The 23734-nt window shown below is 39.0% G+C and overlaps 1 protein-coding gene across 3 annotated transcripts in view; it reads left to right on the top strand.

Annotated features, from left to right (window-relative positions):
* cpeb2 (cytoplasmic polyadenylation element binding protein 2) overlaps positions 1-23734 on the top strand; it is a 120290-nt gene that overhangs the window by 57717 nt on the left and 38839 nt on the right. For 2 of the 3 annotated variants that reach the window (XM_060825396.1, XM_060825387.1), the window contains 2 exons: positions 1985-2035; positions 18895-18918. In XM_060825396.1, coding sequence (XP_060681379.1) covers positions 1985-2035; positions 18895-18918 — 75 coding nt within the window. The remainder of the gene's footprint in view (positions 1-1984; positions 2036-18894; positions 18919-23734) is intronic. The other variant, XM_060825404.1, reaches the window with a different exon arrangement.

The raw sequence follows: 23734 nt of genomic DNA, 5'->3' as shown, positions 1-23734 counted from the left end.
CCAATGCTGCTAAATCTTCCTCATTTGTACTTTTTGTCCAAAATAGATCCGACTGTTCTGATCGGACATTCCAACTGTAAATGTTAGTCCAAAACCATGCTGCTGCCATCCAATTAGCATTGGTGTGTCTCAGTCATTGCCATTACTTTGCTCAGCAGTGGTGGTAGAATCTATTGTTTTGAGGCTACTTCTTTGATAGCCCCTATCTGGAAAAAGGAGACTTCGGGGAAAAAAAAATCTCTCTCACCGTCCCAGTTTCAAAGAAAATGAAAAATAAATAATAGAAATTGGAATTCCAAACCTTCGGGAGGACAGAAACTGTGTTTACATTAAACATAAAATTACACTGATCAATCTGAGCTCCACAGAAATCAATAAGTCTAGTGGGACAAAACAAGCAAACTGAAAACCAGACCTAGATGCAGAAGTTGAGACTAAGCAATTGTATAGTGGCTGCAGCTACTTTGTCAACTTGAAAGCATCGTCAGTGGATTCATGTCATCTAGATCAAGATGACATTCTGTAGAAATGCACCATTCTTAGTAAAACTGTGCCTGTGTAACTTAGTTTGGCTCTGCGCTGTTGTTGAATAACTGCTAGGGTAGGAGTTTAAATTCTCCATTGAGGCAAAGTTTTGAAAGACTTTGCTGACTGGACTTGGAGCAATTCTTTTGCTTTAAACCGAGGAATCTTGTGGCTTCAATCTTTTAGTAAATATCTGGGGTTTTGGTTTTCATTTTCTGAAAATGAAAGTTACTGGTCTCATCCAAAGTTGCAACAATTTGAATTGCCTCCAGGCTACCCAGTAGCGCAAAATAAAATCGCCATCCTCCTCCTCATTAAGCTTTAGGCTACTCAGTCTGGTATCTTCTTTACCTTGGTATCCTTTTTTTAAAAAAAATTACATCTTTGTTAAAATGTTTTGAAACATTTTTTCTATTAAAAGCTTTCATTTGACAAGCTGCTGGTGGCAATGACAGGGGCATTTGGAGCAGATCTCTACTCCATCCTGTCATACAGAGTTGAATATAGTAGGGATACAATGGGAAGGAAAGTGACAAATTACTGGCTGCAATACTTGAATGTTGCCGAATGTCCTCAAGGACTCTGGTATTGTGTTGGATATCCAGTGCTGAATTATCAAGTACTGGCTCAAAGTATAAATGAAACTGACAGGCATTTTACAATGTATTGAGCAAAGTTTTACTTTCTCCTTGAACGACTTGTCCACCTCATTCCACCAACAAGATTAATTTGCCATTCCTCATCAGATTTATAAGCTGAAACTGGAAATCTTGTTTGAAATAAATGTTGCACTTTAATACTACAACATTTTTTTGTTTGTTCATGGAATGTGGAATGGCTAGCCAGCATTTATTGCCCTTGCACCAACTGGCAATCGTTTCAGAAGTAGGTAAGAATCAGCCACTTTACTGTGGGTTTAAAGACATATATGTGGGCCAGATCAGGTAAGGTCAACAGACTTCCTTCCCTCAGGGGCATTAGTGAACTACTGTCTCGGCTAAAATCCTGGAATCCCTCCCTAATGATTCTGTGGGGTCTACCCGTAGAATACAAACATCAGTGGTTCAAGAACGCAGTTCACCAGCGATTAAATTAGGGATGAGCCTGCATTTACTCTCCAATTGGCAGCGCCTATATCCCATGAATGAATGAAAAGAACAGAAGCCATTGAATGAGGTTTTGTTGCTAATATTTGAAAAACAGTGATGAAACAGTCAAGTTCAGAGCCACTCAGCTGGATGACAACCGTGCGTGTGATAGTTTAGTTTTATTAGAATTCTGAAGGCATAATGTACTGGGAATCACTTTGGGTGACTGAGGTTATGAAAGGGACTTCATAAAGTAAGAAATTTTCTTGGCTTTCTTTAAAAGTTAATGTTTCAATGCTGGCATTCGTTTACAATTTTAGCAATGGTCTTACGTTCCGAAATCTATATTTTTTTTCATCCTATCGTTTCAGGTCGTCTAGGATATCCACATCCAGGAACTGACAATTTTCTAATGATTAATGGTAAGTTTTTAAATGAGTAATGCTACTTCCACTGCTATTATCAAAATATTTCAGTTGAGTTGCATCAATGGTAGAATGTCAGACTTGAGATGGAATTTACAGTTAGTAAATATTGTATAAAATAATGGCCTAATTTTAATATCAAACTGACAACTGGTTGAATTTTGTTATTCATTATTATATATCCTTCTTACATCTGATTTCACCTTCATTTAGTAGCATGTGCGGTAATAATAATACCAAGTATTGTGCGAAGTATTGAATACAGTAAGCGGTGTTTGATATTGCATCACTGACCAGCTTAGCCATTGTTGAGATTTTGAGGTCTGATTATGATTGCAATCTTCTTATGTGGATACAATTGCATTCTTTCATTTCATATAATCCTAGAAGTAATTTTAATCCTGCTTACATTTTAGTTGGGTTTGTGCACAAACTCAATCAGTACAGCAATTTATGACTTTGCCTATTGTAGCCATGTTATGTTATGCATTTTGGAGCATGCCTTCCACTGTTTTTGCCAGTAGTCTAAGAATAAATTAAAATGTGATCTTGTCTAGGTGCAATTTTAAGCTTATTTGTTAAATTTGTTCTTGCTCATTTTGCAAGTTAGTACACAGAATATGGTTTATTCTAATATATTTTGTGCAAATAGAAATAAACCATGATGTCCATTTTGTAAATCAGCAACAAACTCAAGTTGGGAAGTATATCCCCTTACCTTTGCAGTACACGTCGACACAGATATTTATTTTTTGCTTTATGTAGCTACGTCAGAACAAACTCCTTTACTGTGGAATAATTTTTTTTCAAATCTTTGAAATTCTTTAATGTCTTTGATCTAAAAACCTTGAAATGTATTATGCTTCAAAAAGTAATGACTGACATATTATCAGATGAGCCTGTGCCATTTTATGTTTAATATAAAAGGTATTTGGCCTTGTTATTATAGCAGTTCAATATGAAAACCCAGCCAAAAGTGTTGGGCTGTATCTGAAAATTTTTAATAGTTTGATCATCCATGTTCAAATGTTTTTGCATTTGTAGTTTTGAAATTACAAAATGTTTCCTCTCTGGGTATTGTCCACTTCCCTTGCCCCTGAACATGTATCTACATTCCTGAGCAGGATTAGGCCATTCAGCCTGTCAAGCCTGGTCCATCATGCAAAAAAACATTATTGCAGATCGTCAATCTCTATACCATTATTCATCCCTATCCCTAGATGTTTAGTAATGGCATCCAGCAATTTTTTTTGTCGAGTATGTTCAGCGATTGAACTTCTACGGGCCACTGAGGTTGAAAATTCCAAAAATTCAAATCAAGAAATTCCTGCTTGTTTCGGTTTTAAATGGCCTACAGTCAGTTCTGGTATAACAAGATAGTCCTGTTCTCGTACGGTGTTTCATTATAAAAAAAATTGCACAATAACTGCACCATTTAAACTAATGAGGCCAGAATCTTGTTTAGCCAAGGAAAGCTTGCGTTCTACAAATACTAATCTTTTAAATTCTTGAATCGTGTTAAAGCCAATTCAAATACAAGAAACACACCAGTGTTATAGCAGAACCAGCTACTCTTATTCTGGTACTGTATCACCTGGTTCAATCCCCTCAACCAGGGGAAGCATCTTATCCACATCTGCACGGCCGCATGCTGTAAGAATTTTAAGTTTTATAAATGATATATGACTGTTAATCTAAAGCGTCACTTCATGCCAGGACATACAGCATCATATTGGAAACATCGCAGGAGATGTTTGTGTATACAGCAAAGCAAGGACCACTCAGCCCTTCAAGCAGCCTCTGCCATTTGATAAGACGGCTGATCATGGTCATTTGACATTCCTGACTACCACCAATCGTCTTTCACCCCCTGGTAATCAAAAATCTGCATCTGCATTAAAAATATTTTAAAATTCTGCATCTTCTGCCTTTTGAAGAAGGGACTTCCAAAGGCACTGAACTCTTTGAGCGAAAATGCTTCCTCATTTCTGTCTTAAATGGATGACCCCTTATTTTTCAACTCTGACCACTGGTTCTAGATTTCTCTCGAGGAATCATCCTTTCAAACCTACCTCAAGTCTCCTCAGGATCTTGTATATTTCAAATAAATCACCTCTGACTCTCCTAAACTCCACAGGCGGCAGCCTTAGCCTGTCTAGCCTTTCCTCATAAGCAACCAGCCCATTCCAGGTATTAGTCGAGTAAACCTCTGAAGTGCTTTTAATGAATTAACATCCTTTCATGAGCACAGTAATCAATACTGTCCACAGTACTAAAAATGCAGTCTCACTGATTTATATAATTGATGCATAACCTCCCTACTTATGCATTCAATTTCACTTGCAATAAAACAGAACATTCTGTTAGGCTTTCCTCATTTGCTGTACCTGCACACACATCTCCTACAATTAATGTAATAGGACTGCCAAATTTCTCTGCATCTCCAACCTTTGCAATCTAAATGGTGAGCTATTTAAATAACATGCCTCTTAAAACTTTTATGTCAAAGTGGACAATTGCACACTTTCAACACTGTACTCCATTTGCCAAATTGTTCCCCATACAGTTTACCTATATCCCTTTGGAGAATCCTTTATGTGCTCTTCATACACCTTTTTCCTACCTGCCTTGTGTCATGTCCAAATTTAACTTCTGTATCTACGGGGTCTCCAGCCAAATCACTTATTATAAATTGTTGGAAGTTAAGGCCCCAGCACCGACCTGTATGCCACACTATTTGTGACATCCTGCCAGTTTGAAAAAGATCCATTTTTTCCTTTGCTGCTTGTTACCCCCAATGCCATGAACTTTTTATTTTGCAATAATCTTTGTTGTTGCACCTTATCAAATGCCTCCTGGAAATCTAAGTACAATACATCAATTTGTTCCCCTTTTATCTGTAGCACAAGTTACTATCCCAATAAATGTTTAAACATGATTTCACTTTTGACAAAACAAAGTTGACTCTGCCTGATTACCTTGAACTTATCCAAGTAACCTGTTAACATATCTTTAACAATAGCATCTACCATTTTCCCTAACATTTTGTATTTTAGGTCAGTGAAATCATGGCTGTAATGTTATCATTTTAGGCACATTCCCTGATTTAGGCTGAAAATACTTTCCACAAACACAGATATTTGTGTATGTTTAATTAACTAACATTTACTGCCATTCACTGTGACAGTTTATTGCCTTTGTCTTCCAAAAACATTTGAAATTGCACTTGTACATTTTTGACCAGCGGTTATGACTGGTACTTTAAAATTCCCTAGTGAAGTTAAAGATACTGATTCGGACTGAGCAACACGAGATCTCTTCCTGCTGTCCATTCAGAAAAGGGTTCTTTGCAATATCGGTTGGTCATGCTTATTAGTTGTTAGCTTGCTCTCTGCCAGCTGAAAATGGTTATGATTTGTTGGGCTAAACATTGTGACACACCTCTCTTCTGGCCAAAGTTGCTACTAGTTTCATGTTCTTCAGTCGGGTGGCGTTTCGCACTATTTTGATGGACTTCCATTAAGTGCACACGATGATCAAAAACATTTACTTGTTCTGTTTGCCATATGCTATTTTAAAAATGGAAGTGCAAAAATATTAGTGAGATGGAAGGTATGTGCTTGTTAATTTAAAGTTTGTGTTTTGAACTCTTGGCATGGGGGTTTGGTCTGTGTATGAGGATGTTTAATAATTAACTTGTATTTCCAGCGACACCATTTCCTTTTAATCATTGTGTGAGAGGTCCTGAGGTGATGGAAATTTACTTGCATTAGGAGGGCTTTACAAGCGGACAGAAATCAACGGCGAAGATCTCTTGCTTTTGGGTGAAATCAGGAATCTCTTTTAGGTGAAAGTGAGGACTGCAGATGCTGGGTGTGTGGTGCTGGAAAAGCACAGCAGGTCAGACTGTATCCAGGGAGCAGGAGAATCGACATTTCAGGCAAATGACGTTAGATGGAACATACAGTTCATCTTGGGTGAGGGGTGGGGGGGGTGAAGGAAATAACTCAAAAATGTTGGGGAATAGGTTACCTCACCATAAGATTTTGCTTAAAAATTTCAAGCCCATAAACGTTTGGTTAGAACATTGAAGAGGTTATTGGAAAGTGAGAAAGTCGAGGCTCAGATGTGTGATTACCGAAGAAAGAAGGGATCGAACACTGAAGGTCGGCAATTGAAAAGCTGGCAAGTCAAACCAGTGGAAGTGGTGATGGGAATTCGCTCTGATGTTTGAGTAGTGTTAAGAAAGTGGGGTTGTTTTGAAATCTTACGAATTGCATTATATGCAAGTAGTTTTTTTCTTTCATTTTATTATCCGTGATATGAAAATTAATTTCTGTTTTATTGTTAAAGTCAAAATGGCAGCACTGTGTGCTTGTATTTCAGTGAAAAATCAACTTATTAAATTATCCAAAACACATTCAAGCCAGATTTCTAACTGGGATAAGACTTGACCAATGGTAACATCAGATGGGAACTTGCATTAATTTGTGGTGTGAAAAGTATTGAGATCACATGCCAAATAACTATGTATTATAAATAAAACTAAATGCTGAAGAGCTGAGTTAACAGTTCTGTGATCTGCCATCAGAACATTAGCTCTGGTCCTTTCTCTGCATGTATTGTTTAGCCTCAGATTTGTCAGCTCTTTGTAGCACTATAGCAAGCATTGAAGTATGTTTGAAATGTAGTGAGGCTATCTTGCTCCAACATCCTTGTGCAGTGAGTTCCAGACCTATGCCCTCAATGTTGGGGGGAGACTATATCAAGCACATACTGGTACAGACAGGAAGCATGGGGTAACATTTTATTTTAAAGAGGTTATGGGTGGCTCAGCGGTTAGCACTGTTGCCTCACAATGCCAGGCACCCAGGTTCGATTCCAGCCTTGAGTGACTGTATGGAGTTTGCACATTCTTCTGTCTGCATGAGTTTCCTCCGGGTGCTCTGGTTTCCTCCCACAGTCCAAAGATGTACAGGTCAGGTGAATTGGCCATGCTAAAATGCCCGTAGTGCTAGGTGCATTAGCTAGAGGGAAATGGGTCTGGGTGGGTTACTCTCCGGAGGGTCGGTGTGCACTTATTTGGCCGAAGGGCCTGTTTCCACGCTGCAGGGAATCTAATCATAAATCTTTGAGCTGTAAGCTTTAAAACCAAAGCCAGTTATTTCAGTGTTAACTCCCATTCTGGAGCAGTGAAGTTGTTGATCTTGAGTTTTTGATGACTGGTTGTTGTGCAAGTTGCTTTTTCAGTGGGCACTGACTAAGTTTGAGAGAGACCTAGACAGATCAGGCTTGCAGTATTCTTGCTGTTATCAGTTTATATTTCTTTGTTATTCAACTTAGCTGTTAATATAGATCCATTTTGTATATTTCAGCCTGTTTCATTGTCCTTGTCAATTGAAGACCCTGCAGATAGTCTTTTGTCTCCAAATATGAGAATTTGTGCAAGTATCAGTCAAATGGGATGTCTGGTTTCACTTTCCTTGGATGAAATGATCATTTCAGTGCAGTCAAAGTATTCTGTATGTATTTCTTGGACTTACCTAAATTTTTATCAGGTCATCATGACAGCCATTTTAGGTCAATATTTGTTCTTTATAAAAATTGCTTTAGAATTTATTTGTGGAGACCTTAAGGATGAAGAATCACGAAAATTAAATTTTTTTAACCCATGTTTACCATTTATTATAGAAAGCAAATGTGAAGCAAGGAAAGTGTTAGATTCCATGAACGAGTTTGCAGTTGTGTTAAAGGAGCAAAAACACAGCAGAGGAGTGTAGTCTAATGCAGACTTCTAAATTTGTTGCATTAATAAATGTGAAGGCATCTAGTCGCATATTAACTTTTAAAAAAAATATAGGTGGTTGATCTTATTTCACTGCAATAAGCATATCTCAGGGTTTGATATTTGATACGTATATGTGCATTGACAAGCAGTGAGGTGACTTTTTAATGAGAAAATATTGTAAATATACATGTGACCAAATATTATTGAAGGTTTCTTCTGTACATCTATTTTATATGGTAGGTAATTCTAGAGTATGACAGTTTGCTGAAGCAAGCAACTGGCTGATTCTCAAAATTCCTGTATAATGTGCTGCAGAAACTATGACTCACTGCATCATATCATTCCCAAGAAAGGTCAGTCATATAGATGTTAAAAGAATGTGCCACACAAGGAAGAAAAACTCACATCAAAATGTCACATGGAGTTTACTCTTCACGCATCTGGGAGTATTCTATTTTTAATCTGGTTGATTGTTCACTGTTGTTTCAAAATTTCTTTCTCTGTGATTCATTAAATCAGTTTGTTGAAGTGAATGTCTTCTGTCCTGTGCACCCTGTCCCTATTGAAGATATGAACCCGGTTATATTGTTCTGATTTTCTATGTAGGATGTTATATTAATATATTGGTGTTGTATATGTAGAAGGGAAAAAAAATGAGTGACCAGATGAAAAATATTTTGGGAAATGTAAGGTTGTGTACTTTGGCAGGAAGAAAAGAAGTTTTAAACAAAATATTGTTTAAAAGGAAAAAGACTGCAGAAAGTTGTAGCTGCAGTGTATAGGGGTCCTTGCGCATGACTCTCAAAAAGGCAGCATCCAAGTTCAGTGGATCGTAGAGAGCACAAATAGATATTGGATTTAATTTCAAAAGGAATGGTTTATTGGAATAGGCAAACTTTACTAAAACTCTGCAAGATACCTATCAGATCATACCTAGAATACTGTGAACAGTTTTGGTCCCATTATCTAAGGAAAGACACTGGTATTTGAGATAATCCAGAGAAGGTTCACTAAGTTAATCCCAGTTATGGATGGAGTTTCTTATGAGGAGAGATTGAATAGGTTGGAGTTTAGACGGAGGAGAGGAGACTTCATTGAAAATATAAGATTCCTAGGGGTCTTGGCATGGCAGATGTTTGAGGTAGATGGAGAAATTGTTTCCCCTTATGGGACAGTGTAGAACCGGAGGACATAATATCACAGTTAAGGGGTTGCCCATTGAAGGCAGGTGCAAATTTCTAGTGAAAATTCTCTCCAGGTTGTGAATTTAGAAATTCTTTACCACAGACAGCATAGAGGTTGGATCATTATGTATATTCAAGGCTGAGACAGATTTATTCAGTCAGGACATAGATTTATGGGGGGAGAAGGCAGGAAAGTGTAGTTAACGGTTATCAGATCAGCCATGATCACATTGAATGGTGAAGTAGACTTATTGGCCAAACGGTCTACTTATTCTCCTAAATCATATGGTTTCAGGACTACTTGTAAATGAGACACCCTGGTGCTTATCCTCATAAGTACAACTGAGTTCTCAAGTTCTATTTTGTTATCTCTGTTGTATTGGCAGCCCTGCCATTCTAATAAGTAGAACTGTTACGAAGTAAATTGGAAGGATGGCATGTGATGTTTTCAAATATTATGCTGAAACATATTTTAGGAAAAGATGAGCAAGAGGCAGGTGTTATGAAGTTGAAGGCATTACTGTACCTTTTTGAGAGAGTGAATGCTGTTCTGAACTAAGTTTACAAGCACCTGTGTATATGACTAGATGGCAGTGCCAGAACGTACTGGAAAATCGAAAATATGTAACATTTGGCTGTGAAATGGATACCTGAGTTTTGGTTAAGGACAATTCAAATTTAACCAGTTTAAATTTATACCCCAGGATACTAAAACCCAATCAAGTTTGAATTTGTTTTGCCAGTATTGAACCAAGAGACGTTCTGATGATAGGAGGTATAAAATGTGGGCATTTGAAACTTGGTCAGCGAGCAACTGCCATTGAGACAGAAATGCATGGAGAGCTAACATCTTGCTCTCCAAGAAATTAGGAAACGCTCTCTATCAAAGGTACCTTTTCCATATGAAACATACTTAAAATAAGAAGAAAGATGATAACCTAGCGGAAATCCTTGACTGGAAGAAAAAATAAGGCAATAGCAGCTGTGAGATTTTGAAATTAAGTTGTTGTAATTTTAACAAGTATTTTATTGGAACAGCATATTGTTCTCTAGTTGGAGGCAGATAATAAGCAGATAAGGGAAAGGGAGGCTTAGAATTGTGAATTGTTGTTTAATGTTTAAAAAAAATTTAATATTTTCTTTAAATAGTGGAATTTGAGTTTTCTGTCATTCATTTTATCAGATTGAGGTGAGTTGAGCTTTTCTGGGTGTTTGGGTTAGTTAACAGAGGGGTTCATCTCCTGGTCATAAGAGATTTAAACCAGTTATCACAATTTACGGGATGTGACATAATGAGCATTTTAATTGAAAATAAGGATTTTCAAACTGAGACTCTGTTTTGCCAATGAAATGTCATTATTAACTGAAAAATACCAACTTGTAATGACAGACAGCACAATTTAATTGACTCTACTGGAATAACGCATTTGGAATATTGAATCTGTGATGGACTCGGTTTATTTAAAAATGGGTTGTCAAAGGATATGTTGTGATATACTGGTGATATGATGGAAGTGAGTCCAGTAGTTGTTATCATAATCATAGGCCAAGAATCATCATAGTTTGAGTTTCTCATTTCGGCCTTGTTGAACAGGGAAAATCAAGCCGCAGCAATCATATTAATCGGAAAAGTGAGGAAAAATAAAGTTTGACAGTTACTTTGTCTCTTCTAGTCTGAATTGGGGAAATACTGGAAATTGGTCACATTCTTAGTTGCTGGATTGGTGAAGAAAGGGAAGCGGCACAAGAAGCACAAAAAGAAACTTCTCAATATTTGCACTATTTCTTTGCTTGAAAATATGGTTTTGATTTCAAGTGTAAATTGGTGCAAGCTAGATAAAACTTCTCTGCCGAAGTCTTCTGCATATGGAAATGATGACATCTGAATATCCTTTCACCTTTCAACGTTTGGAGGTTAAGAAGAGAATAGCCCTGTAGTGGACGAATGTGCACCACACTGGTTATCTGGATTAGTGATGCTGGAAGAGCACAGCAGTTCAGGCAGCATTCGAGGAGCAGTAAAATGGACGTTTCGAGCAAAAGCCCTTCGGGTATAAAGGCAGAGAGCCTGAAGGGTGGAGAGAGAAGCTGGAGGAGGGTGGGGGTGGAGAGAAAGTAGCATAGAGTACAATAGGTGAGTGGGGGAGGAGGGTGGAGTGGATAGGTGGAAAAGATGATTGGCAGGTAGGACAAGTCATGGGGACAGGGCTAAGCTGGAAGTTTGGGACTAGGGTGAGGTGGAGGAAGGGGAAACGAGGAAACTGTTGAAGTCCACATTGATGCCCTGGGGTTGAAGTGTTCCGAGGCGGAAGATGAGGTGTTCTTCCTCCAGGCATCAGGTGGTGAGGGAGCGGCGGTGTAGGAGGCCCAGGACCTCCATGTCCTTGGCAGAGTAGGAGGGGGGAGTTGAAATGTTGGGCCACAGGGTGGTGTGGTTGATTGGTGCGGGTGTCCCAGAGATGTTCCCTGAAGCACTGTGAGGAGGCATCCAGTCTCCCCAATGTAGAGGAGACCGCATCGGGAGCAATGGATACAATAAATGATATTGGTGGATGTGCAGGTAAAACTTTGGATGTGGAAGGCTCTTTTAGGGCCTTGGATGGAGGTGAGGGAGGTGGTGTGGGTGCAGGTTTTGCAATTTCTGCAGTGGCAGGGGAAGGTGCCAGGATGGGAGGGTGGTTTGTAGGGGGGCCTGGACCTGACCAGGTAGTCACGGAGGCGGAAAGGGGTGGGGAGGGAAATATCCCTGGTGGTGGGGTCTGTTTGGAGGTGACAGAAATGTCGGCGGATGATTTGGTTGTGCGAAGGTTGGTAGGGTGGAATGTGAGCACCAGGGGCATTCTGTCCTTGTTACAGTTGAAGGGGTGGGGTCTGAGGGTGGAGGTGCAGGATGTGGACGAGATCTGTTGGAGGGCATCTTTAACCATGTGGGACGGGAAATTGCGGTCTCTAAAGAAGGAGGCCATCTGGTGTGTTCTGGGAACAGGTACGATGGAGGCGGAGGAATTGGGAATACAGGATGGCATTTTTGCAAGAGATAGGATGGGAAGAGGTGTAATCCAGGTAGCTGTGGGAGTCGGTGGGTTTGTAAAAAATGTCAGTGTCAAGTCGGTCGTTATTAATGGAGATGGAGGTGTCCAGGAAGGGGAGGGAGGTGTCAGATGGTCAGGGTGGAATGTGTTGGTGAAGTTAATGAATTGCTTAAATTCCTCACGGAAGCACAAGGTGGCGCCAATGCAGTCATCAATGTAGCGGAGGAAGAGGTAGGGAGTGGTGCCGGTGTAATTACGGAAGGTCGACTGTTCTATGTAGCCAACAAAGAGACAGGCATAGCTGGGGCCCATACATGTGCCCATGGCTACCCCTTTAGTCTGGAGGAAGTGGGAGGATTCACTGGTAATGTTGAATAGTTTGCAATATTCTGTTCTAAAATGTCTGCTTCTGACTGTAGCAAGTTGGTCATTTAAGCAAGTCGTAGAAATTTCTTTTCCTTTTTAACTTGACGTGGAACCAAAGTACAAACTTATAAAGTTTATTATTGTACATTATATAATGTCAAATTTGACTTTATGTAAAGTGTAGTACAGATTTATTCCTTACCCAAGATGCCTCACTACACTTGTATTACATATTTGTTTCACAGTATCCATTAAGTTTCACGTCAAACATTCTCTTTGGCATATAAGCTGAGAGGTTTTATATCATTTCTAGCCCTGAGTAGACAGTGGGCTTTCCCAATTTGAGCCTTGCCGTTGGTTTCCTCAAGTGCCATGGCACTTAGTCCACAACCTTGAAGCTTGTCTGTTGGCAACAGTTGTCAGTCAGCTGTTCTTGATTCTGTGCATTGGAAGATCTGCAGGTTTTAGTCAGATCAAACATCTTTCATAAAAGTAGATAATCTTCCAGCAGCACTTAATATTTTTTCCAATGTCCACCCCTGTAAACAATCTAGTCAGCACTGAATCTTGTGTTGCAGGACTGATCAGGGTGAACCTTAACAATAAAAACCACTACATTTCTTTCCAGACCCATTTTGGAAAGACCTATTTGGGCAACAGTCTCTCTTCCACCACAGGTCCAGAAGGGCATTGTGTGGAATCGATGAGACTTGAGTGAGTAGGGAGAATCTTTCTAATTCAATGTAACGGCACTGTTCACCTCTATCAACAAAACCCTAGCCAGAGAAACAGTAGCCAAACTGCTGGACATTCAGAACAGATGACAAGACGGGGAACCTATCAACAAAGACTGCACACTCAAGCTACTGGACCTGTGCCTCACATCATACTTCGCATTCAACAACCAAATATATGAACAAATCAACGGCGCACCCATGGGCTCACCCATCTCTGGACTCATAGCAGAAGCGGCAATGCAAAGGTTAGAACAAACAGTCTTATCGCAAATTCAATCCAAACTCTGGGTCAGATATGTAGATGATTACCTTTGTAATCATTAAAAATGCAGAAATAGAGAACCACACGCTGGATCATCAACTCCACACTCGCAGGAATCCGATTCACTAGAGAGGAAGCAAAGGACAATCAACTCCCATTCCTGGACGTGATGGTACAGAGAACACTGAATGGAGAATTCAGCACAAAGGTATACAGGAAAGCCACACACAGATCAAGTCCTAAACTAAGAAAGTAACCACCCCAACACACACACAAGTTGTTGCATCGAGGCACTGTTCAAAAGGGCTGCAACACACTGCAGCACGCCAGAACTGCAAAAAGAGGAAGAGGAACACCTATACAAGGTATTCACCAGAAACGGATACCCGCGCAACTTTATCAACAGATGCCTAAGAGACAGACCACGGAACGAGGACATGCCACAACCAAAAGGACTAGCCACGCTACCATACATCAGGAGCGTTTCAGAACTGACAGCCAGACTACTGCGACCCTTAGGACTCATAACGGCACACAAACCAACAGCCACGCTCAGACAACAACTCACTAGAACAAAGGACCCGATACCCAACGTGAGCAAAACTAATGTAGTTTACAAAATACCATGCAAGGACTGCACAAAACACTATATAGGACAAACAGGAAGACTGCTAACAATCCGCATACATGAACATCAACTAGCCACGAAACGACACGACCAGCTATCCCTGGTAGCCACACACGCAGACAACAAGCCACATGAATTCGACTGGGAAAACACTACTATCATAGGGCAAGCCAGACAGAGAACAGCCAGGGAATTCCTAGAGGCATGGCATTCATCCACAAACTCCATCAACAAACACATCGACCTGGACCCAACATACCAACCACTACAGCGGACAGCTGAAACTGACACCCGGAAGCGGCAAGGACAGACCACTATAAATACCGGAAGAAACATCAAAGAAGCGCTTCGCAGGAGGCTCCAAAGCACTGATGATGTCACCTAGCCAGGGGACGAAACGTTTGCAACAAAAACTTCCAGCTCGGCGAACAGAACCACAGCAACAAGACAGCTAACGATTCGCATCCATGAACACCAACTAGTCACAAAACGACATGACCAGCTATCCTTAGAAGCCACACACTCGGATGACAAGCAACAGGAGTTTGACTGGGACAACACAACTATTATAGGACAAGTCAAACCGAGAACAGCCAGGAAATTCCTAGAGGCATGGCACTCATCCACAGATTCAATCAATAAGCACATCGACCAGGACCCGATAGACTGGCCACTGCAGCAGCCAGGTGGAACTGACAACTGGAAGCGGCAGATACAAATCACTAAATGCCGGAGGAAACATCACAGAAGCGCTTCACAGGAGGCTCCCAAGCACTGAGGATGTCACCTAAACAGTGACAAAACACCTGCAACACAAATTCCCAGCTTGGTGAACAGAACCACAACAACGAGCATCCGAGTTACAAATCTTCTCCCAAACTTTGAGAATCTTTCTTCCGAGCAGTCAAAGTGCATCCTCGTGCTCATTTGTAAGTTATAGCAGTGGTGCATCTGTCCAGGGAACATGTAGACACGTGATCGAATGTGTTTTCTTTCAAAATTTTCCATGTAGGATAGGGTGATTTGGTATGGTCCAACTGAATAGTGCTCAATGGAAACATAACCAGACCCGTTTTTTGCCAACAGCAGGGTTAAGTGGATCTTCAGTTAAAAAGTGACATTTGGGCAGAATTTTTCCTTTCCCTGATAGATGAAGAATAGCAAGCAAGTTAGGAAAGCACAAAGAGAATGGAAACAATTCTCTACATAACTGTGAATTCTGAACTTGTCAAAATTTAAGATTGATTTTAAAAAACATCAACAAGATTGTTGAGAGTTATGGAACCAGGGCAGGACATTGAATGAATGGTGGATTAGATTTAAGATGAAATCTGACTCCTGTTCCTTTGTGAAGTGAAAAATGTTGTATCAATGCAATTTCCTTCCTAAATATTTGTATAAAATGGTGATCTACGTGGCTCTAACAGTTTTGGTAACTCCTTTTATATTTGATGTTGGATAAATACTTGAGAAAATTCATGCAGATACTAGAAATATGAAAAAAAAATTTATTGAACAATCCCATGGCTGTTTAATGTGAGTCCTAACTTAATCTAGAGTTCCTAAACTGTTTCTTTCTGCTCCTTAGTTGAATTCCAAAGTAGCTGCTGTGTTTGGAGCTCCAGTAATAATCTGGCTGTGGTACTTCCCTTTTGCACTCGGTGATTTGAAAAAGTTGTTTCTCTGGAAGAAAAATATTTATTCTTGTCTTGCCTCCAGTTCTTTGAATTCACATCTTGTTCAAACTTGTAAAACAATCAGGTGTTAAATGGACTTTCCTACTGTGATCTAGAAAATATGCTTTCTATTAAATTGTGCTGCAATAACCAAACATTCACACTTGTTTTTGTAGATGTGACAAAACCATGCCAACACATCACAAAATTGAATATGCCTTGTGAAAAATTCTTGTCACTTTTCTCTTTAATGAAACAAAAGAATATGCTGCATCTAAAGAAATGTTTTCCATAATGTTGGGGCATTTTTAAGCACTTCGTAGCCAAGATGATACTTTAGACATTTAATTGCTGTTTCACATAAAGAAACATGGCAGCTGATTAGTGCACCACAAGGTCCCATAGCCATCAGAGCCAAGGAGGTCAAAGGCATCAATGCTTAATGAATGCTAAAGGTATTATTGTTGGTTATCCAACCAGCATAATTCAAGTAGTGGGAGCTATTTGAGGTCAAAGATTCTTTTCTTACAGTTTATAGTAACTTTGCAAGATATTGTCCCAGCTGATAACAGTTCGATCTAGTCAATAGTGCACAAAGAAAAATTAATCTTTGTTGCCAGACTGTAGGAAGCTCTCTGGATTCAGCTAATTGGAGTATGATTTGCGTTGGAACAAATTGCGTTCTTTGGGCAAGCAGAAAATCAAATTGACATTTTTTTTCAAATTTGCTTGGATATGCTGAAACATGCTGATTGACTTTCATGTGCGTTAAGCACTTGACTTGATTCTCTTCTCCTTTCTTCTCCCACCATCAACCAAAAAAACTCCAATCATCTCTTCTAAATGCAGTTTGTTTTGCATATAATTTGTCTATTCCTAATACAGCATAGGTTGTGTTAGAAGCAAATAAAGAAATTCCAGACTTAACAGTATTTAGGCCAGTACAGAATCATATGGGTCTCCTATAATGATAGCATGCTTTGGCATTGATCAACTTAAACTAGAAAGAGAAACTACCTTGTATAAAAGATTTCTCATTCCTTGGATGCTCCACATATATTTTATCTAGTTAATGAACCCTTTGAAGCACAGTCCCTGCTTTAGTTAAGATGTTTGTTGAATGAAGTCATTGTTAAACTAAAATATTAATTTGCAACATGTGTAAGAGCCAAGACGGAATTGTAATAAGGTGAAGCCCAGTAATTGCTGTCATTATAATCGTGAAATTGACGGCAATGCTAGTATTCACATATGGGCAGTTAAATGTAAAAAATAAATGTTTAATAGAATGTCAAACGTTCCCACTAGGATAAACTTCCATAGATTTTTGCAATATTTTTAAAATTTGGTATTCTATCGTAATTCCACATGTGCCGCAGTCATCTTTTTTCACTTTGTGAAACAATTTAAAAGTAAAGCTTGAGCAGCAGTTTGTAAATCCTAGTTTGTTGTTTGAGAAGTCGATTGCTTCACCTGTTTGATGGCATAGCACTGTAAACTGGCCAAGATGCATTTCATGTTAGGCAAGAGGACGTCAGTGCCACACTAATCACTAAATCTGAAATGTTATGAGTGTTCTCTTTAGGAAATGCGCATTGTTTTGACCAGATTGTTGAAATTTTAATCTGGTGTAGCACTTGCAGTATCTTTATTCTGTGTATCTGGACTTTCATTATCTGAGGGGTTGTGAATAAAGCGTAATACCATGCAATCATCAAGCATCCTATGTTTGACCCTATCATGGAAGGAAGATCTTTAAACTGGTTGAAGATGGTAGATCCTGAACACAACATTGTGTGCACGTGTTACTCGGATGTCCTGGAATTGAAATGGTTAGTCTCTGTAGGCCATTTTTCTTCTAGATAAGGCACCAGCCAGTGGGTAGGTTTTTGTCTGACCTACATTGCCTTCAGTTTTATTGGTGTTCCTTGTTTTTTTTAATGTCAATGGCGGTCCCTTTTCCTTTGATTCATGAATTTATTTATTTTGTCATAGGCTTTACACTTTAGGGATGTGACTGTTTTGGTCAAAAAGTATCCATTTGAGTAGCATTTAAGTAGTTATTGGTTAGTAAATGCTACATGATCACCAACAGATTTCCATCACTTGCTAATGATTTGGGAATAGGCTAATGGTGATTGGATTATGCTTGCGCCTTTTTTTATTTTGAGGGTAGGACATATTGGACAATTTTCCACGTTGCCAGGTAAATACCAGTGTTGTAGCTGTACATGAACAATTTTGTTTGAAGTATGGCTAGTTACCTAGCAAGACTTCTCAGTAGTATATATTCATGCTCCCTGGTTTTCACATTTATTGTCATTCTAGATTCATTGACACGAACTATGGCAAAGCATTTTAGTATTGCCTTCTGAAACTCTGCTAACACAGTGACCTCCACTATTTGCATTATGTTGAAAAGCATTTGGTTGTTAGCAACTGTTCAGTCTAACCATGTTCAATAACATTTATTAGTTAATCTGGGGGGAAAACAATTGAACAACATCACTAGTTTTAAGTATACAAGTCAGAGAAGAAAATGATTAGGCTTGCTATGATAGTACAACTGGACTTCCAAATTTGTGGGCGAGGGCTCTGCCATAACTGTCGTCTTTCTGGTTATACAAGGTTTTCTTGTTTTCCTCCTTCCAAAAGTGTTTTATGTATGGAGTAGTAACCTCCTTTCTGTTCAAGGCTGCTCTTTTTGTTGTCTAGTGAAATTTATACAGATTCTGGGTGCCTTGAAACCCCTTCATTCACCAGAGAAATTTGTACTCCCAAAATACTATATTGTCAAGGAAAATAGTAATTCTGAAATATACTTTGCCAATTAGTTACTAATCACTCACATTTATGTTTGTTACTTGTTCTGCAGTGGTGGATACTAAAACCATTTCGAAGAATTCTGCAATTAATACAGGGTTTGATCTAAAGATTTAGTTAACATAAGCAAATATTGATAACTTAATCTCACTTTGCCATTTTCGTTGATGACTTCTTAAAACTCAGTCTTGTAGAATTACAGCTGAACAAAATTCAGTTGTGCCCTTAGATCTGAGTGGATTCATAAAACCAATCACTTTTTCTGTTGTAAAGATTCAATTTTAGTTTGCTTACCATAGAATTTGTGAAATTTAAGTGCACACTGATGAATCCTATTTATCCTTCTTTGTTTGCATGCAGCAAGAAGTTATGGGCGAAGACGAGGTAAACATTTGGTTTTTAGTGCTGGCTTGTAAATGAATCATGTGACTCGATAACCAATCACTAGTTACTTGTGTTGATTTAAATACTGATTTCTCATTAGGTCTGCATGTACAGAAAATATCTGCATGATCTTAAAGCTGCACTTGATGCTTCAGAAAAGTAGTTATACTTGTGGATTATGTTTTTATAAAGCCTTTCAAGAAAGAGTTGGAGCTCTAAATTTGCATGATTACCCTGGTATAGTACAAAACAGTATTACAATCTATTCAGTTGTCTATATGAGTACTTTTTGCTCAAGTTGAGTTTTCCTACCTGGGGTGTTCTTTCCATTTGGTGGCTTTTAAAACTTTTTGCTCAGAGGGCCTGATTTGGCAACCGCTCCTGCTTCCGGTTAAGATGCTGACATTGCGTGGCCAATGTTGCAGTGTTCTGTTGGCAAGCATGAAAAGTTATTCAGAGCAGGACTGATCTGCCCCATTTCTTTCTTTTCCAAGACTTAATGTCATACAAATGAAACTGGTTGTCTAGCTGAAAACTGCAGAACTCAGAATTTGAAATGACAACTTGCTGATTGTTTGAATAGTCTAGTAACAACGCATTGGTAACCAGTGAACTGGATTGTTGGAAATTACTCAGCAAATCTATTCATTGCCCCAATTATAATTGTATTTCCTTTCCATTGAATATAAATATTAATATTATCAAAGGGTGAGTTAAAATTAGTTTCCTTTTGCCTCCCCGTAATTTCTGAAGTAACTCTTGCTGGAGGAATGTTGTGTCATAGGTACTGACAACTATAAATGTCTTGCTGATTTGGCCATTCCACAGAGGGAATGATTTGAATACAATCAATATATGATGGTATCACAACGGACTCCATCTCATTCTCTCCCAATATCCATTCCTGCTTTCTGCAAGGGCCACTAGGACCATGACTTTTTTTTTATTTTTAGAAAGATGTACCCTCAAGTCAGTGAGGTAAAATACAATGAAAGATATTCTGTAGCCCAACTACTGTGCATGTTGGTCAGTTAACTGCGTAGTCCAGGAATTGAACCTGGAAACGCTTTTGGGATTCCATACCATACTAGGCAGTGCTTTTGCCCAGTGTGGACATAAGAATATTAGAAATTAATAGTGATATTTTACAGCTCTGGATAATTTATCCACCTGATTGACAAATGTCAATCGTGCAGGTGATTGGTTTCGTTCTTACCGATGAGTTTAATAAAGCTAACTGTTGGCACGATACAAAAGTCATGTGATGAATTCAGTAGTATCCTGGCTCAAAATCTTAATTTTGTGTGCAACGTTCTCCTTTACAATGTAAAGTAAAAACAGAAGGTGCTGGCAGTACTCAAGTCCAGCAGTCCTTCTGAAGAGAGAAGGAACATGATCATGTGACTTCAGGACTAAAGCAAGGTCAGAATGTGGGTTTTACACTATTTGAAAGGAGGAGGAAAAGAAAATGGGAGTAATCCAGCTGTTACTACTTTGCCTTGTAGTCTCGTAATTCATGCAGGTTTTCTCTGCATGTTTATTTGCCTAATGGCAAATCCAGAATTATTTTCATTTCATTGGATTGTAAGCATTTGTTTCATACCCTTAATTATCCTTGAGGTAGTGTTGAGTTGCTGCCATGAGTTGCTGTACTTTACAGTATGGATGCACTGTGCTTTTTGAGAGAGAATTCCATGATTTAGACCTAGTAACAATGAATTCAGTTGTATAGTTCCAAGTCAGAATGATCTGTGACTTGGAGAGCAATTTGCAAATTATGGTGTTGTCATGTGTCTGCTTTCCTTGTCCTTCTAGATGACACGTTACAGGTTTGGAAGGTGCTGTTTGAAGGAGGATGTTGAGTTGCTGAAATGCACCTTGTTCATGGTACACTTCATCTACTGTGTCACTAGTTAAGGGGAGTGAACATTTTAAACAGTGAAAAGTCCTGATCAAGTAGGTTGCTTACTGTGGGACGGCATTCAAGCTTTTTCAATGTCAATGGAGCTGCACTCATCCAGGAAAGTGGTGAATATTCCAATGCGCTCCTGATCTGTTTTGTGGATGGTAAGCCATCAAATGGCTTGGTGGGGTTGGAAAATATGTTGCTCGCCACAGCATCCACCACCCAATGATCTTCTGAATTTTTAGTGGACCACCCTCTTTCCCCCAAGATGAACTTGAACTACTTCAATAATATGTTTCACTATAACATTCTAAAATCCAAATAAATAAAATAAGATTAAGAATACTGTCTTAGGTGTTTTCCACCGCAATCCTAGAAGAACTATGAAGTGACTTTTGCTTTGTATCAATTCTAAAGGGATAGAATTACTTCAAAATTGGGACCACTATTCTGGAAAGCAGTGGTGTGAGACCTACTGGAGGAAATGGTATTGTAACTATTATGACTCTAATGTGGCTTTGGTTCTCTGACTACCTGAACTATAATATCTGGTTTAGGTAACACTAAGAAAGATATAATACAATTGAAATTGTCAGTTGGAAAATATATTCCTTCAGTTGTTTTTACCCTTGACGAGGTTCATTTGATGCACATGTCCAGTAATTTCTTGTAGCCTACAGCGTAGCAGTTTAGTCACCCAGTTTCACTGAAATAGTGCCTAAGTGGAATTTGATAGTGTAATGCAACCTGTGTGGATAATTTTGTCCCAGGTTGGTTTTTGCACTGTCATTGCTCTGTTACATAATGTTCGGAATATTCACAGCCTAAATGCATATTTTCCACCTATGTTTGTAAAACCAGGATAGAGTTTAATTTTGTGGAGTTAAGTGTAGTTGTGTCCTCTTAAATTTGCCAAAACCATGAATGATTCTGCAGCAGAATTCTGTATAAGGCAGCCTGAACACTCCTGAATGATATTCACTTGGCAGCACAAGTTAAATGAATCTAAAATGTATGCTGAAAATCCTCAACAGTTTGGCCAACATTTATGTAGAGAAACGTTGTTAATATTTCAGTTGAAAATGTTGATCATAATAAAGATTTCTCAAAGTTCAAAATTTTGAAATGTTTGCTGCTACAGTCTTTCAGACAGCCATGGGTAATTATTCATATCTGCCTTCACATCCATCTTTTGCTTCCTTTCTTGGTCCATGCACTGTCATTTTCTTCATTTTTTTAAATGTCTTCCACCCATCACAGGTTTCCCATTTTAATCTTTAATCCCCTTTCCCCTTTTGTTGTCTCTGTTTAGAGTCATGCAGCAGAGAAGTGGCACTTCAGCCCATCACATCTGCAATAACATATCTGCACTAAATGCAACTTTCCAACACTTGGCCCCTGGCTTTGAATATTATATTTCATATGTTGATCTAAGTTTTAAAAGTTGAGAGGGGTCTCTACTACCTTCACCAGACAAGATGTTCCAGATTGTTGTCGTCATCTGGGTAAAAAATATCTTCAAATCCTCTTTAAACCTCCTGCCCATCATCTTTTAATGTTATACCCCTTCTAATTGACTTCCAACTAAGGGGGACTGCCTCCTCATCTCCACCCTGTCCCTGCTCCTCAGAGTTGGGTATGCCTCTATCAGGTCCCCCTTTTTAGCCTTCTCTGCTCTACTTATAACAACCTGAGCTTATCCAGCCCGTCTTCATAGCTGAAATACTTCATCCCAAGTAACATCCTAATGAATCTCCTGAGCGTCCTTTCTCATAAAATTGCGTCCTGACTGTAATACAGTGACCCAATCTATGCACCGTACTCTAGCTGCTGCCTAACCAAAGTTCTGTACAATGCCAACATAACCTCCCTGCTCTTATTATCTGTGCCACAACTGATAAAGGCAAGTATCTATATGCCTCCTTAAACCTGTTGACCTGTCCTGCTGCCTGAGGGATCTGTGGAGACAATCATTCTGTTCCTTTGAATTTCCTTGTCCTGTCATTTATTGAGTACTCTCTTGTCTTGTTACTTCCAGACTGCATCACCTGACACTTTTCAGGAATTAAGTCTATCTGACTTACCTGTCCGTATCTTGCTGTAACTTGGAACTTTTTCCTTGCCATCAAATATCCCAGATCAGGTGGTTATTAGTGGCAGGATTTCTAAAACCGATATCATGTTGCCACACCTCTTCCAACAAGCCGCGATACAATCAGGAACTAATTGTTTAAACTACTGTAGAGAAGCAGTGACTGGAGAGTGAGAGAACACTAAACCTTAGCTGTTGAGCTGCCTTCTCTCAGGCTAACTGGCCTACTGATTCAGAATTGGACTGTTGAGTCATCATTAGGGACTATGAAGACTGGCAGATGTCATCCTTAGTTTCGAGGAGATGTTAACAGTGGCTTCTTTAAAATGTGTTATCTTCTACCAGTCCTGTGTAAACATCATTGACGTAGGCTGCAGGTTTTATGTAGAGTGAAAAAAGTTCGTGACCTGAATATTTTCAACATTTCTTATTTTAGAGTTCCAGCATCTGTAGTATTTTGACTTAGAGAACTTTTTTCAGACTAAAACAAAATGCATTGATATCAGTTGTAAAATAGCTTGTAGATGCTTCAGTTGCTTTTGTGCAGCTGTATTTGTATCTCACCCTGAGCATATAATCAGCTTAAACTGAAATTAATACATTCTACATTTGTACTTGAAATTTCAGAGTCCATGCTTCTGTCTTTTCCTGGTTTCTTTATTTCTTTCTGCTGAATAAAAACTGATATAATTCATAGAGATTCTTCAAATGAAATGCCAGCATCAGCTAATATTGCTAGCTGGAGATTTGAGGACCATTTCACTGGCTTTGATTTGTTTTACTGAGATTCTGAAATAGCAAAGCACATAGCAAAGTGT

Source organism: Hemiscyllium ocellatum, chromosome 1 (genome assembly GCF_020745735.1).
Source record: "Hemiscyllium ocellatum isolate sHemOce1 chromosome 1, sHemOce1.pat.X.cur, whole genome shotgun sequence".
In the NCBI taxonomy this organism is placed as follows: domain Eukaryota; kingdom Metazoa; phylum Chordata; class Chondrichthyes; order Orectolobiformes; family Hemiscylliidae; genus Hemiscyllium; species Hemiscyllium ocellatum.
Note: the sequence above shows the minus strand (reverse complement) of the source record. Positions and strands in the feature narration are given on the sequence as shown.